We start from the raw sequence: 16,582 nt of genomic DNA, 5'->3' as shown, positions 1-16,582 counted from the left end.
TCTCAGCACTTTAAAGACGTCTCTCCATTATCTCCTGATCATAGTTTCTTTTGAGAAGTCTGTTGTACTTCTTATCTTTGTTCCTTTTTCATTAATGCGTATTTTTTTCCTCTCTAGCTGGGTTTAAGATTTTATCTCTGATTTTCAGCATCTTGAATATAATGTGTTTATGTGTGTTGTGTGGTGTTACATTGTATTTTTTGTTTGTTTTGTTTTGTTTTTGATATTTACCTTGTTTGGGATTCTCTGAGCTTCCTGTATCTGTGGTTTGATATTTTTCATTATTTTTGGAAAATTTTCAGCCATTGTTTCCTCAAATACTTAACGCTCTCTTCTCTCATTTCCTGCTGGGATACCAATTACACATGTGTTAGACCATTTGTTATTATCTCATAGCTCTTGGATACTTTGCTTTATTCTTTTTTTTAGTTTGGGTAACTTCTATTGACTTTTCTTAAAGTTTGTTGATTCTTCAGCTGTGTCAAGTTTTGTGAGCCAATGAAGGCATTCTTTGTGTATGTTTCAGCATTTTTATGCCATTTCCATTTGAAGAATCTGAAAGTTGATGTGAACTCCCATTTTATTTGTGGCTCCTGAGGTTCTTTGCTGTCCACTAAACCACACCTGGACTTTATCAATTTATTTAGAAATTTAACTGATTTTTTTTTAGTTGCTTTTAAGGTGCCTGCCATCCCAGGCTATGCCACAGATGATTCAGTGCTCGTGTTCCCTCTTTTCTTAGAAGTGCCTTTCTTTAGATTTCATGCTGCACTGTTGCCTTGTGACCTGAGCTTTTCAACAGGTTCAGGAAAAGTTATTTTGTAGTTCATTCAGCTTTGTCTTACCTTCTTGAGAGTCTTCTCAGCTTTCTATATCTAGGTAGAGATGGAACTCTCCAAATCTTTTTGAAATTATCCCCCCGTAGATTAAACCTTTCTTTAATGTCTTTGTTTGAATCTTTATTTTCTCCCTAAATGCGTATTATATTCTTCTTTGTGTTGTATCATTTGCACATTTCTCTTTCTTGCTCTCATTTTCCTGAGCTGCTACCCCATGTATGATATACAGTGATCCTTCACAATGAAGTGTATTACTTGTAACATTGAAGTCTTTTTACAGAGATGAAAGTACATTTTGCACTAAATCAGAAAACTTGTTATTCTGGTTTGGAAATAAAAGTAGGTAAATTAATTACTATTTTTCTCTATAATGAAGACAGGTTGACTTTAGTCTTCAGTTATCATCATTTGTCATACATTTTACTTTTTTAAACTTTTTAATTTTAGAAACTGCTGATTGTCACTTACAAAAGTGAATCAAAATTTGGATTCACATTGAACTATTTTAAAGTTTTGGGTAATTGTCTAACAGAGAAGGCTGTGTGGCATCTAAAACAATTTTTTAAAAATAGCCTTAATGAATATTCTAATATTACAAGGTAGAATTTTAAAGTATTTATTCCAAAGAGGGATGATTTAAAGCAGCTTCTGAACCTGGATTTTTTTCATAATTCTTTTTTATGTTTATTTTTAAGAAGTATTTCTTGAAATAGGTTATATTTGCACATATTATAAAATTCAAAAGGCAGCAAAGCATATCCAGAAATTACAGGAAAAAGTAAATCTCCCTTTCACTCCTATTCACAAATTAATTCAGTTTCTATCTTTGAAGGCAGCCTAATTTCCTGTGGATCTTTCTGTCGATATTCCGTAATATATGAATATATAGAGATGTATTTATATATCTCGCTCCCTTTTTTTCACCTCCCTCTCTTCCTCTCCTTTCCTGCTCCTCCCTTCACTCCTTTAGCCTCTCCCTCTCTTCCCTCTTTCTCTCCCTTTAACATTTGTAATATTATACTGTACACATTCTTTACCTTGCTATTTTCATTTATCTTTTGAGAATTAATTCCATGGGTACTCCTCAGTGCATTGCCTTTCTCTCTTTAATTAGAATATACTGTTCACTTATGGAAATTTTCTAATGTGTTTAACTAGTCTCCTGTTGATATACATTCAGGTAATTTCTAGACTTTCGCTATTGCAAACAATGCAGCAGTGTGTTTTTACAAAAGTCATTTCACTGTTGCCATTTATTGTCTTAAATTGAATGTTCACCTGTTAATGAACATGAGCAGTTATATAATGTAACGATAAATTTTGAAACAACCATATTTAAATGACTTTGCTTTCAGTCTTCTAGATTCGTTTAAACAATGGACAGCCTTAAATTAAAAGGCAAATTGTTAAGTAACTGTAATGGTAAACAGATGTAATAAAATAGTTTCTTAATCTCTTAGCCTCTTTGAATTTTCAATACTAGACATGTAAAACAGTATGGAAGACACTGGATGCTGAAGTTGGTATAACATCATAACAACTAATTTAAAGTTTTATCTTTCATCAGGACAGATATTCTCATTTATTTGCTTTATATTAGTAAAAGTTTTGAACCTGAACCTACATGATAAATGTACATTATCATAATCTTTTTTGTATCTGTGGAGTTCCATGTTACATTTATTTGAAGGATTCTGCTACTAAAAACAAGCTTAAAAACCACTGCAGTTGTTCATTCTGCCTCATTTTCAGGTTTAAATTTGCATTGTGAAATTTATACTTGGCATTGTTCCTGGAATTCCAGTAACTGCTGAAGTTTGAATTGCTTCCGGTAGATTGGCTATCATCAAAGATTACCAATTGAAAGCAGAAATAATGGGAGCTAATCAGTATTTTGATCCATGAAAAAAAAATTAAACAGATTTAGCTGTATCATATACAGGATTAGGAGTAATTCATTGCCTTATATGATTCTTTATGTGTAATAGGTCATAAATATTTTTTTCTATAAACCTGAATTGAAATAGTTTTATTAAAGTTGCTAGTTCAAACAAAAATTATTTAATCAGGGACTTCCCTGGTGGCTCAGTGGTTAAGAATCCGCCTGCCAATGCAGGGGATATGGGTTCGAGCCTTGATCCGGGAAGATTCCACATGCCGTGGAGCAACTAAGCCCGTGTACCACAACTACTGAGCCTGTGCTCTAGAGCCTGCAAGCCACAACTACTGAGCCCACATGCCACAACTACTGAAGCCCGCGCACCTAGAGCCCATGATCCGCACCAAGAGAAGCCACCACAATGAGAAACCTGCACACCACAACGAAGAGTAGCCCCTGCTCACTTCAAGTAGAGAAAGCCTGTGCGCAGCAGCGAAGACCCAGTGCAGCCAAAGATAAATAAATTAATTAATTTTAAAAATTATTTAATCAAACCTGGTCTTGTACCCCCATTCCTTACTCTGTATTGAAGGACACTCTTTTGCCTAGGTCTCTTAGTGGCTTTTGTTCTTACACAGAGTAAAATTCCATAGCCCCTCCCCCATCTGGATAGTGGATAGTCACATGGTTCCCTTGCAGGCGTCTTCAGGTCTCTGCTCAAAAGTCACCTCAGCCATTGAACTTTCTTTCATCTTCACATATAAAGTAATCCTCTCCCAACTCCCCTTGTCCTACTTTCTTGCTTTATTTTTCTCCCTAGCACTAATTTTCTGACCTAGTATACATTTACATGTTTATTTGCTTATTGTCTGTTTTTCTTCATTAGAATGTAGGTTCATAAGTCTTTATTTTGTCCCCTGCTGTATCACTAGCACATTGAGTGGTGCCTAGCACATTGAACAGGTTGTAGTGGGTGCTCAGTAAACATTTGACTATTTGAACGTTGAATTTTCCTTCCTGCTCTTTCTGAAAGTTCTGGTTAGATTATAACACTGTCTTCGTATTTCTGGATGTATCACCTACAATAATTTTGAGTACCTGTGTTCCCCTTGGACATTTGTAAATCAGTATTTTATATTTTTATCATGAGTTTAAACAGTTGCAAATGGTATGATTTTTTTGTATATAGTAAATGTTGTGTTTGAATAGAATTGTTACAACACTTCTAAAAGTGTCACAGTGATTCGATACCTATCAATGTTCATTTAAAACATACATGCACAAGTTCTTATTTATAATCAGACAGTTTCATTATTTTTTTCTCTTTGAATGAGAATCTCTCTTTTTTTTCTATTCCACTTTCTCCCATAGATTTCTCCTATTGTAATACTTTTATGCTTGCAATAATTATCCTTGGAACAAAAATACGTAAATACTTTTTATGATAAAAACACTCAGCGAACTAGGAATAGAAGGGAACTTCCCTAACATGATAAAGGGCATTTATGAAAATCTACAGCTAACCTTATACTTTATTATACATTATAAATTGTGAAAGACTGAAAGCTTTTTCCCTAAGATCAGGAACAAGACAAAGACACCAGATTTTGTTGCTACTAATCAACATTGCATTAGAAGTCCTAGCCAGAGCAATTGAGCAAGAGAAAGAAATTAAAAGCACCCACACTGATAAGAAGTAAACCTATTAATTTGCAGATAACATGATTCCACAGATAGAATATGCTAAATATTCCTCATGCACCAGAAAATTAGTTATAAGTGAATTCAACAGAATTGCAGGTTTCAAGGTAAATATTTTAAAAATCAGTTGTGTTTTTTACACTAGCAATGAAAAATCTAAAAGGGAAATTTTAAATTTTCATTTACAGTAGCATCCAAAATGATAAAATACTGAGGGATAAATTTAACCAAGGAAACAGTACATTTGTACACTGAAAACTACAAAAAATTACAGGAAGAAATTCCAAGTTTATGGATTGCAAGACTTAATGTTGTTAAGATGGCCGTACCACCAAAGTGATCTGCAGATTCAGTGCAGTGCCTGTCAAAACTCCAAATGCCTTTCTTGCAGAAATGGAAAAGTTGAGCCGCAAATTCATATGGAATACAACAGGTTCCAAATAGCCAAAACCGTACTGAGAAAGAAAAAACAAATTTGGAGGACCCGCAGTTCATGATTCCAAAACTTACCGTAAAGCTATAGTAACTAAAACTGTGATATTAGCATAAAGATAGATGTATAGATCAGTCAGTGGAATAGGATTGAGATCCCAGAAGTAAACCCATACATCTGCGGCCAGTTGATTTTCTATAAGGGTGCCAAGATCATTCAGTGAGAGAAAGATAGTCTCTTCAACAAGGTCTGTGACAAGTGGATATCCACCTGTAAAGGAACGAAGCTGGGCCCCTGCCTCACTCCATATACAGAAATTAACTTGGATCAAAGACCAAAATTAAAGTCTTTGACCTAAAACTATAAAACTCAGAAAATACATAAAGGTAAGTCTTCATGACCTCATATCTGGAAATGGATTCTTTTGCTCTAACACCAAAAGCACAAGCAACAGAAGAAAAAAATAGACAAATTGGAATTCATTAAAATTAAAAGCTTTTGTGTATCAAAGGACATTATCAAGAAAGTAAAAAGATAACCTACGGAATGTGAGAAAATATTTGCAAATTATATATCTGATAAGGGTTTACTATCAGAATATATAAAGCACTCATATAACTTAACAATAAAAAGACAGCTGAATGGATAGAAGACATCAATAGACATTTCTCCAAAGGAGATATACAAATGGCCAACAAACACATGAAAAGATATTCAACTTTATTGGTCATTAAGGAAATGCAAATCAAAATCAATGAGATGCTCCTTCAACAGGTCCAACAGATTGGCTATAATCAAAAAATTGGAAGATAACAAGTGTTGATAAGGATGTGGAGAAATAGGAACCCTTGTACATTGCTTGTGGGAATGTAAACTGGTGAAGCCCCTTTGAAAAAAAGTTTTGGAGTTCCTCAAAAATATAAAATAGAACTATCATATGACCCAGCAATTCCACTCCTAGGTTTATACCCAAAAGAATTGAAAATAGGTACTCAAACAAATACTTGTATACAGATGTTCATAGCAGCACTATTCACAGTAACCAAAACATGGAAGCAACCCAAATGTCCGTCACTGGGTGAATGGATAAACAATTTGTATTGTCTGTACACTCAATGTAATATTATTCAGCCATAAAAAATGTTGATACATGGTACAACATAGATGAACCTCAAACCACTATACTAAATGAAAGAAGCCAGACACAAAAGGCCACATATTATATGATTTGTTTTGTATTAAATATCTAAAATTAGCATATCAAAAGACATAAAAGCAAATTAGTTGTTGCCAGGGAATGGGAGGGAGGATGGTCATAGGCGAAGATTATTTATAGGTTATAGTGTGTTCTTCTGACATATTGAAAAATTTCTGAGACTATAGGGAGTTGGTGATTGCACAGCATTGTAAAGGCACTAAATGCCACTGAATTGTACATTTAAAAATGGCTAAGTAGGGCTTCCCTGGTGGCGCAGTGGTTAAGAATCCACCTGCCAATGCAGGGGACACGGATTCAAGCCCTGGTCCAGCAAGACCCCACATGCTGCGGAGCAACTAAACCCATGTGCCACAACTACTGAGCCTGCGTGCCACACCTACTGAAGCCTGGGTGCCTAGAGCCCATGCTCCGCAACAAGAGAAACCACCACAATGAGAAGCCCGCACACCGCAACAAAGAGTAGCCCCTGCTCGCCACAACTAAAGAAAGCTTGCGCACAGCAACGAAGACCCAAGGCAGCCAAAATTTTAAAAATAAATAAATAAAATTTATTTTTTAAATGGCTAAGTATAGTTACGTGAATTTCACTTAAAATATATTTATTTAAACCTAACATTAACTTTTAAAATTGTATAACCATACAGTTTTAAGTGCTTTAATATTTCATCTAGGCGGAGTTATTAGAGTTGATGAATAATAAATATTTTACGGATTTCATTAAATAATGATTTTAAAGTCATTAAAAAGTGAAATTTATTGGAACTACATCTTAAGGATATGAATTTTTTAATGCCATTTAGTTCATGTATTCATGGATGAATGCTAAAGGGTTAGCATCAATTCCATTCCTTTTTTTATTATTTTTTACCTTAAATCCCACAGCCATTGTTTATTATAAAGGTGAACCCTGATCCTCATGATGAGCTTATTGGTAGGATTTCTGGTAGTAATTGCAGACACCAGGGCCTCCAAATGTTTGAATTTGCGGCTACTAGCCATGTCCAGTCATACAGGATGAGGATGTCTTTGATCTTTTTGGAAGCCTATCCACATATTTCTGATAGTAAGATCACCAGGGCTTTGGAGGTGGACTGGTGGATTGCAAAAGCTGGGCTGCGTGACCACCACCCTTCACACAGACAGCGAGGTCCATGCCAGCAAATTGCTCCTTGTCCAGAAGCAGAACCGGTACCAGTAACTTGTATTGTAGCTGTATTGTAGCTGTGCACGGTTGGATCATCTCTGGAGGTAACCCATTCACCTAAGGAGCCAGTGTGCCATGCCTGTGGTCATCTTCTTGTGTCTGAAGGGCTGCGCCAAGTGCAGAGAGTCCTTGGATGGCATGGCTGTGATGTAGAGAAGACAGCCTCATCGTGAGGCACCTCAACTAGAAGAAAGCCCTATTTTATGTTTTATTAGACTCAAATGATGAGAAACATTGTTAATATAAATAAGTAGATGGTAGTGGAAAGGATTTTTCTGTATCAGTGTCACTTAGTTTTTTGAACTTCTGTGTCATATGCCAAAAAGCAATAATTGATTAAATGTAAAATTTAGTTTTAATGATTTATCAGCTGATAACTCAGATTTTCCTTCATTTTTGAAACTGAAGAATTAGAAAGAAATGCATAAGAATTTGGTAATCATTAGAATCATTCACTGCTTTTTCAACACCTGTAGCAGTATTTCTAGTTGGCCCTATGTTTAGTGCTTCAGAGGTTTTTGCCTCTCAGGGAAACCTGTTATGGTAAGAAGAGACACATAGGTTAGAGGAATATATTTCTTTTGTAAAATGAAAAAGTGTAATTTTTAAAGGGGAGAAGGAAAAGGTGAATTCTTATGACACAGGCAGAGCAGTTTTTTTTTTTAATAATTATGTATAGCAATTGAAAATCTTCTGATGCCCATAAAACCTTTCTATGCCCATGGCACCTCATGAAAAATTTTTATATACCTGCAGGGTACTGAACTTTCTTGGGGAGCTTGTATAAAGTGCTTCATACTGCCTTCAGATAGGAATCTTTGAATGGTTTGAGACTTCTATGTACTGTGAATAAAAAGATGGAAAAAAAACCCGGAATTTGGCCGGAGAAGAAAAAAAAAGAATTTGGCCCTAAGGCTGTTTCTTTCAAAATAGGTTTATATTATTTCTAGCTTGTGTCAGGAATAAATGTAGAATTAATATAAAATTCTTTAAAATGTGGTGAATTGGGGGTATTGACTTCTCTTATAATTCCTTTTGTAAAATTTTTCCCAGGTCAATGAATGGTCATTGAAGATAAGAAAGGAAATGAGAGTTGTTGACAGGCAAATAAGAGGTAATTATTATTTTACATCTCCTATTCTTTATCTTGGTGTATTTTTGCATTAGTTCATAAAAGTAAACTGTATCTACATCTATAAAACATAGTTTATATTAATTATTTATGGCTACCCTAATTATTTGCTTTCTAATTATAGTAAGAAAAACAAGATATAATCAACTCAAAGATCTTTACATTTGATAAGAACTAAAATCTTTCCTCCAGCCTGGAATTGAGCTATTCAAGGGGGAGAGGCCATGTTCATTCATCTGTGATTTCCTAGAGTACAGGTTACTGTTGGAAACAAAGCAGGCGCTCACATTCTGTGGTAGACAGAATAATGGCCTCCCAAAGATGTCCACGTCCTAATCCCCAGAACCTGTGAATATGTTACCTTACATAGCAAAAGGGAACTTGCAGATTTGATTAAATTAAGAATATTGAGGTGGGGAGATTAATCCTGGGCTATCTGGGTGGGCTCATAAGAGTCCTTATAAGAGGGAGGCAGTATGTTAAGAAAAAGTGAGAGAAAAGGAGATGTGACCACAGAACCAGATGTTAGAGTGCTATGCTTTGAAGATAGAGGAAGAAGACACAAGCTAAGGAATGCAGTTGACCTCTAGAAACTAGAAAAGACAAGGAAATGGATTCTTCCCTGAAGCTTCCAGAAGAAACGCAGCCCTTCCAACACCTGGATTTTAGACTTCTTTTTTGTTTTTGTTTTTAAATATTTATTGGGCTGTGCCGGGTCTTAGTTGCAGCACGCCGGATCTTCGTTGCCGCATGCGGGATGTTTTAGTTGCGGCATGCGGGCTCTTAGTTTGCGGCATGTGGGATCTAGTTCCCCAACCAGGGTTTGAATCCGGGCCCCCTGCTTTGGGAGCGTGGAGTCCCAACTGCCGGACCACCAGGGAAGTCCCAATTTTAGACTTCTGATCACCACAGTTAAAGAATAAATTTTTGTTGTTTTAAGCCATTTGAAAAAAAAAGTAAAGAAACCTCTTCCTACTTACAAAGAAATAGTTTTATGGAATTCAAATTAAATAAATTGTATGTAAGGAATGCAGTTCCGTTTTCACTACAGTTTATCTTAGCATGGCTGTAAATTGAGCAAAAAATGTTTCTAAATAAAGTTGATTATTGTTGAGTACTACTTAAAACTAAGGTGACTTGCAAAGTGTAACATTTAAAACATGATTTTTAACACTTTCATGATTGGAGAAAAATTAATAACAGAGGTATCACAATATCACTCCTTTTAAAAAAGAATTAGAATAGCAATATAGGGGTAGGGAAGTAAAACGTGCAAACTATTAGGTATAAAATAAGCTACAAGGATATATTGTACAACATGGGGAATATAGCCAATATTTTATAATAACTGTAAATGGAGTAAAGCCTTTACAAATTGTGGATCACTGTGTTGTACATCTGTAACTTATATAATATTGTACAGCAACTATACTTCAATTTAAAAAATAAAAATGGAAAAACTACTTGTAAATAAGATATTCCAAAAGTAAATAAATAAAAAATAATTACAAAGGGGAATTACATTCATAGCCATGATGGAGTAATGGTTATGGATTTGAACTTGCAGTCCATTGTAAGTAAAGAAAAAACTGGACAAAAGCTGTGAAACATCTGTTTTCAAACATTGGATAACTGTCAGTGCAGGATTTTGATCAGTGAGAAAAGGGAAACAAAAGGAGAGAGCCCTAATATGGTCCTCATTTTCTGCCTAGGGAGACTTTCTGGGTCATAGCATGTGGAAGGAGATTCCAAGCCGACTGTGGTGTTCTCGCTGAATTGAGGAGAAAGAGACTAGGGTTCAGGGAGGCTGCAGTGGCTGGAACTTGTGGGGCGGAGTATCAGAACAAGAGCAATATCCAAAGAAAAAGCTGTAAATATCCACACAGGGTCCCATTGATTCTTTAGCTGACTACTAAGCTGTGCATACTTAGAATGAGATTTTAGGAGGCTACTGGGGACAGAACAACTACCAGGAGGAGGCCATAAGCTAAACAGTTCCCAGAGTTAACAGAGGATTGAGAGATGGTAGAGTTCTGACCAGACACAGTAAAGAGACTTTGCTGAATATCTGGGACATTCAGTAGAGACTGCAGAAGGGTCATGCCTTAATAGTAAGGTGAAAGTAGCCCTAGCTTAAAGGCTACCATAAGCCCACACCAAAAAAGCTTAAAAACAGATCTGCTACTATATAGCACAGGAACTCTACTCAGTGCTCTGTGGTGACCTAAATGGGAAGGAAATCCAGAAAAGAGGGGATATATATATATATATATGTAGAGCTGATTCACTTTGTTGTACAGTAGAAACTAACACAACATTGTAAAGCAACTATACTCCAATAAAAATTAATTTAAAAAAATAAAATAAAAATAAATAAAAATTTAAAAGTCTTGAAAGCTGAACTACCAAAATAAAGCTGAACATTCTTTAAAGCTCTTTAAGGCTGAACTACCAAAATTGCAGATACCCCAAAATGAAACATTTAGAGTGTTCAACATCCAATGAAAAGTAACTAGGAGAGTGTGACCCCAAATCAAGAGAAAAATCAGGAAATATAAATAGACCCAGAAAAAAAATAGATGATCAAATGAATAAGCAGACAGGGATTTTAAACAGCTATTATAAATATATTGAGGGATTTAGAGGAAAACATAATGAACATATGTTTCAAAGGAAAACATGACCATAATGAAGAGGTAAATAGAAGATACTGAAAAGAACAAAGTAGAACTTAGATGAAAGATCTAGAATGAAGTGAAGTAAAATGAAAGCTTCACTGAATGGGTTGAACAAGCAGATTATACACTACAGAAAACAAGATCAGTGAAATCAAAGATAGTAATACAAACTATCCAAACTGCAGTACTGAGAGAAAAAAGTAAAAAAAAAAAAAATCAAATGATCCAACATGTAATTTGAGTCTCAGAAGGAAAAGAGTCCGGAAAGGATCACATGATATAATAGCTGTTGAAAACTGTAAACCCACAGATCCAAGGAACTCCAATTTCAAACGGGATAAACACAAAGAAAACCTTGCCAGGACGTATCATAATCAAATTACTGAAAAGTAACAATAAAGAGATAAAACAGTCTGAGGAAAGGGTAATGATTAAAATTTTATCATCAGAAACAATACGAACCAAAACACCTTTGATATGATAAAAGAAAAATCCCCACATTATCCTAGAATTCTGTGTCCAATGAAAACAGCATTCAAAGGTGAAGTAAAGATACTTGTATACAAAAGCCAAGAGAATTTGTTGCTAGTAGGTCTACAGTACAAGAAATGTTAAAGGAAGTTGTAAGCTGAAGGAAAATCATACCAGCTACAAATTTGGATTTACCCAGAGGAATGAAGCATGCTGGAAATTATAAGTATGTAAGTAAATATAATGATTTTCTGTTTTAAAAGATTCTTTTTCATAATTATGGACTGTTTAAAGTAAAAATAATAATATGGGGCATAAAACATATGTAGAACTAAGCAGTATGACAATAATAGCACAAACAATTGATTAATGTCATCTTTAGAAACCACATAAATTCAGTTAATGTCTCACAAACCTTGTTTATTCCTGTTTTGTGCTTTGCTTATTGTATACCTTCTCACATCCATAGCTCATTTATCTGGTTAAATGATCTTCAAGCTCTGTCTTTCTCCTCGTGTTTCCTGTTATTTCTCATTCATAGCAATTTATTAGTTAACTAACTAACATGATATCAGAAAAATAATAGTGGGTTTTGGAGTCCTTACACTAGCAGATTTAAACCATCACTGCTATCAATTAGCCACCTGTCCCTATTAAAATTCTTTGAATCTCACAGAACTGTACTGACAATTAACTCTGTGAATGTATGTGAAATGTTTAGGACAGTACTTGGCATATAGTAGACAATTTACTACATTGATGGTGATACCAAAAAAGGAGGGTGGGGGTTACTTTAGACAAAGTATAACTTTGAAATAGTGTGATTGCTTTAAATGTTACTTGCATATGAAGGTTTACCACTGAAACACTTTCAAAGTCTTTCATTTGGTTTCTTTGTCTACTGTGTTTTTTTTTTTTAGATTACATAGCTTTATTTAGTCTTTGATTTGAATTTTATTTTATTTATTTTTATGCAGCAGGTTCTTAGTAGTTATCTATTTTATACATATTAGTGTATATGTCAATCCCAATCTCCCAATTCATCCCACCACCACCCCCCCCCCCCCTCCTCTATGACAGTCTCTAGGTCCATCCACATCTCTACAAATGACCCAGTTTCATTCCTTGTTATGGCTGAGTAATATTCCATTGTATACATGTACCACATCTTCTTTATCCATTCGTCTGTCAGTGGACATTTAGGTTGCTTCCATGACCTGGTTATTGTAAATAGTGCTGCAGTGAACATTGGGGTGCATGTGTCTTTTTGAATTACAGTTTTCTGTGGGTATATGCCCGGTAGTGGGATTGCTGGGTCATATGGTAATTCTATTTTCAGTTTTTTAAGGAACCTCCATACTGTTCTCCATAGTGGCTGTATCAATTTACATTCCCACCAACAGTGCAAGAGGATGCCCTTTTCTCCACACCCTCTCCAGCACTTGTTGTTTGTAGATTTTCTGATGATGCCCATTCTCACCGATGTGAGGTGATACCTCATTGTAGTTTTGATTTGCATTTCTCTAGTAATTCGTGATGTTGAGCAGCTTTTCATGTGCCTCTTGACCATCTGTGTGTCTTCTTTGGAGAAATGTCTATTTAGGTCTTCTACCCATTTTAGAATTGGGTTGTTTGTTTTTCTCATATTGAGCTGCATGAGCTGTTGATGTATTTTGGAGATTGATCCTTTGTCCGTTGATTCGTTTGCAAATATTTTCTCCCATTCTGAGGGTTGTGTTTTCGTCTTTTTTATGGTTTCCTTTGCTGTGCAAAAGATTTTAAGTTTCATTAGGTCGCACTTGTTTATTTTTGTTTTTATTTCCATTACTCTGGGAGGTGGGTCAAAAAAGATCTTGCTGTGATTTATGTCAAAGAGTGTTCTTCCTTTATTTTCTGCTAAGAGTTCTATACTGTCCGGTTTTACATTTAGGTCTTTAATCCATTTTGAGTTTATTTTTCTGTGTGGTGTTAGGGAGTGTTCTAATTTCATTCTTTTACATGTAGCTGTCCAATTTTCACAGCCCCACTTATTGAAGAGACTGTCTTTTTTCCATTGTATATTCTTGCCTCCTTTGTCATAGACTAATTGACCATAAGCGTGTGGTTCATTTCTGGGCTCCCTATTCTTGTCCATTGATCTGTGTGTCTGGTTTTGTGACAGGACCATACTGTTTTGATTACAGTAGCTTTGTGGAATAGTGTGAAGTCAGGGAGTCTGATTCCTCCAGGTCTGTTTTTTTCCCTCAAGATTGCTTTGACTATTGGGGGTCTTTGTGTCTCCATACAAATTTTAAGATTTTTTGTTCAAATTCTGTAAAAAAATGCCATTGCTAATTTGATAAGGATTGCATTGAATCTGTAGATTGCTTTGGGTAGTATAGTCATTTTCACAATATTGATTCTTCCAATCCAAGAACATGGTATATCTCTCCATCTGTTTGTATCATCTTTAATTTCTTTCATCAGTGTCTTATAGTTTTCTACATACAAGCTCTAGTAGTTTTCTGGTGGCATCTTTAGGATGCTCTATGTGTAGTGTCATGTCATCTGCAGGCAGTGACAGTTTTACTTCTTCTTTTTCAATTTGTATTCCTTTTATTTCTTTTTCTTCTCTGATTGCCATGGCTAGGACTTACAAAGCTATGTTGAATAATAGTGACAAGAGTGGACATCCTTGTCTTGTTTCTGATCTTAGAGGAAATACTTTTAGTTTTTCACCATTGAGAATGATGTTGCTGTGGGTTTGTCATACATGGCCTTCATTATGTTGAGGTAGGTTCTCTCTATGCCCACTCTCTAGAGAGTTTTTTTCATAAATGGGTGTTGAATTTTGTTAAAAGCTTTCTCTGCATCTATTGAGATGACCGTATGGTTTTAATTCTTCAATTTGTTAATATGGTGTATCACATTGATTGATTTGCTTATATTGAAGAATCCTTGCATCCCTGAGATAAATCCCACTTGATCATGGTGTATGATCCTTTTAATGTGTTGTTGGATTCTGTTTGCTAGTATTTTGTTGAGGATTTTTGCATCTATATTCATCAGTGATATTGGTCTGTAATTTTCTCTTTTTGTAGTGTCTTTGTCTGGTTTTGGTATCAGGGTGATGGTGGCCTTGTAGAATGAGTTTGGGAGTGTTTCTTCCTCTGCAGTTTTTTTAGAAGAGTTTGAGAAGGATGGGTGTTAGCTCTTCTCTAAATGTTTGATAGCATCTACCTGGGAAGCCATCTGGGCCTGGAATTTTCTTTGTTGGAAGATTTTAAATCACAGTTTCAATTTCATTACTTGTGATTAGTCAGTTCCTATTTTCTATTTCTTCCCGTTTCAGTCTTGGAAGGTTATACATTTCTAAGAATTTGTTCATTTCTTCCAGGTTGTCCACTTTATAGACAAGAGTTGCTTGTAGTAGTCTCTTATGCTTTGTATTTCTGCAGTGTCTGTAACTTCTCTTTTTTCATTTCTAATTTTATTGATTTGAGTCCTCTCCCTCTTTTTCTTGATGAGTGTGGCTAAAGGTTTATCAATTTTGTTTATCTTCTGAAAGAACCAGCTTTTAGTTTTATTGATCTTTGCTATTGTTTTCTTTGTTTGTATTCCGTTTATTTCTGCTCTGATCTCGATTTCTTTCCTTCTACTAACTTTGGGGATTTTTTGTTCTTCTTTCTCTAGTTCTTTTAGGTGTAAGGTTAGATTGTTTATTTGAGATTTTTCTTGTTTCTTGAGGTAGGATTGTATTGCTATAAACTTCCCTCTTAGAACTGCTTTTGCTGCATCGTTTGGATCATCGTGTTTTTGTTGTCATTTGTTTCTAGGTATTTTTTGATTTCCTCTTTGATTTCTTCAGTGATCTCTTGGTTACTTAGTAATGTATTGTTTAGCCTCCAGGTGTTTGTGTTTTTTACGTTTTTTTCCCTGAAATTTATTTCTAATCTCATAGCGTTGTGGTCAGAAAAATGCTTGATAGGATTTCAGTTTTCTTACATTTACTGAGGCTTGATCTGTGACCCAAGATGTGATCTATCCTGGACAGTGTTTCGTGTTCAGTTGAGACAAAAGTGTAATCTGCTGTTTTCGGATGGAATGTCCTATAAATATCAATTAAATCTATTTGGTCTGTTATGTCATTTAAAGCTTTTGTTTCCTTATTTTTCTGTCTGGATGATCTGTCCATTGGTGTAAGTGAGGTGTTAAAGTCCCCCAGTATTATTGTGTTACTGTCGATTCCCTCTTATAGCTGTTGGCATTTGCCTTGTGTATTGAGATGCTCCTGTGTTGGGTGCATATATATTTATAATTGTTGTATCTTCTTGGATTGATCCTTTGATCATTGTGTAGTGTCCTTCCTTGTCTCTTGTAACGTTCTTTATTTTAAATTGTTTTATCTGATATGAGTATTGCTATTCCAGCTTTCTTTTGATTTCCATTTGCATGGAATATCTTTTTCCATCCCATTTGCATGGAATATCTTTTTCCATCACTTTCAGTCTGTATGTTCCCCTAGTTCTGAAGTGGGTCTCTTGTGGACAGCATATATACGGATCTTGTTTTTGTATCCATTCAGTGAGCCTGTGTCTTTTGGTTGGAGCATTTAATCCATTCACATTTAGGGTAATTATTGATATGTATGTTCCTGTTACCCTATTCTTAATTGTTTTGGGTTTGTTTCTGTAGGTCCTTTTCTTCTCTCGTGTTTCCTACTTAGAGAAGTTCCTTTAGCATTTGTTGTAGAGCTGGTTTGGTGGTGCTGAATTCTCTTAACTTTTGCTTGTGTGTAAAGCTTTTGATTTCTCCATCAAATCTGAATGAGATCCTTGCTGGGTAGAGTAATCTTGGTTGTAGGTTCTTCCCTTTCATCACTTTAAGTATATCATGCCACTCCCTTCTGGCTTGTAGAGTTTCTGCTGAGAAATCAGCTGTTAACCTTATGGGAGTTTTGTCTGTAATTTTTATCAGTTTGACTACTATGTGTCTTGGTGTGTTTCTCCTTGGGTTTATCCTGCCTGGGATTCTCTGCACTTCCTGG

General features: G+C 35.3%; 1 protein-coding gene across 1 annotated transcript in view; it reads left to right on the top strand.

Annotated features, from left to right (window-relative positions):
* Positions 1–16,582, top strand: part of CHMP3 (charged multivesicular body protein 3) — an 88,891-nt gene that overhangs the window by 13,676 nt on the left and 58,633 nt on the right. The window contains exon 2 of the mRNA XM_024129852.3: positions 8,329–8,389. Coding sequence (XP_023985620.2) covers positions 8,329–8,389 — 61 coding nt within the window. The remainder of the gene's footprint in view (positions 1–8,328; positions 8,390–16,582) is intronic.

The sequence above is a fragment of the Physeter macrocephalus genome, chromosome 12, assembly GCF_002837175.3.
Source record: "Physeter macrocephalus isolate SW-GA chromosome 12, ASM283717v5, whole genome shotgun sequence".
NCBI lineage: Eukaryota > Metazoa > Chordata > Mammalia > Artiodactyla > Physeteridae > Physeter > Physeter macrocephalus.
Note: the sequence above shows the minus strand (reverse complement) of the source record. Positions and strands in the feature narration are given on the sequence as shown.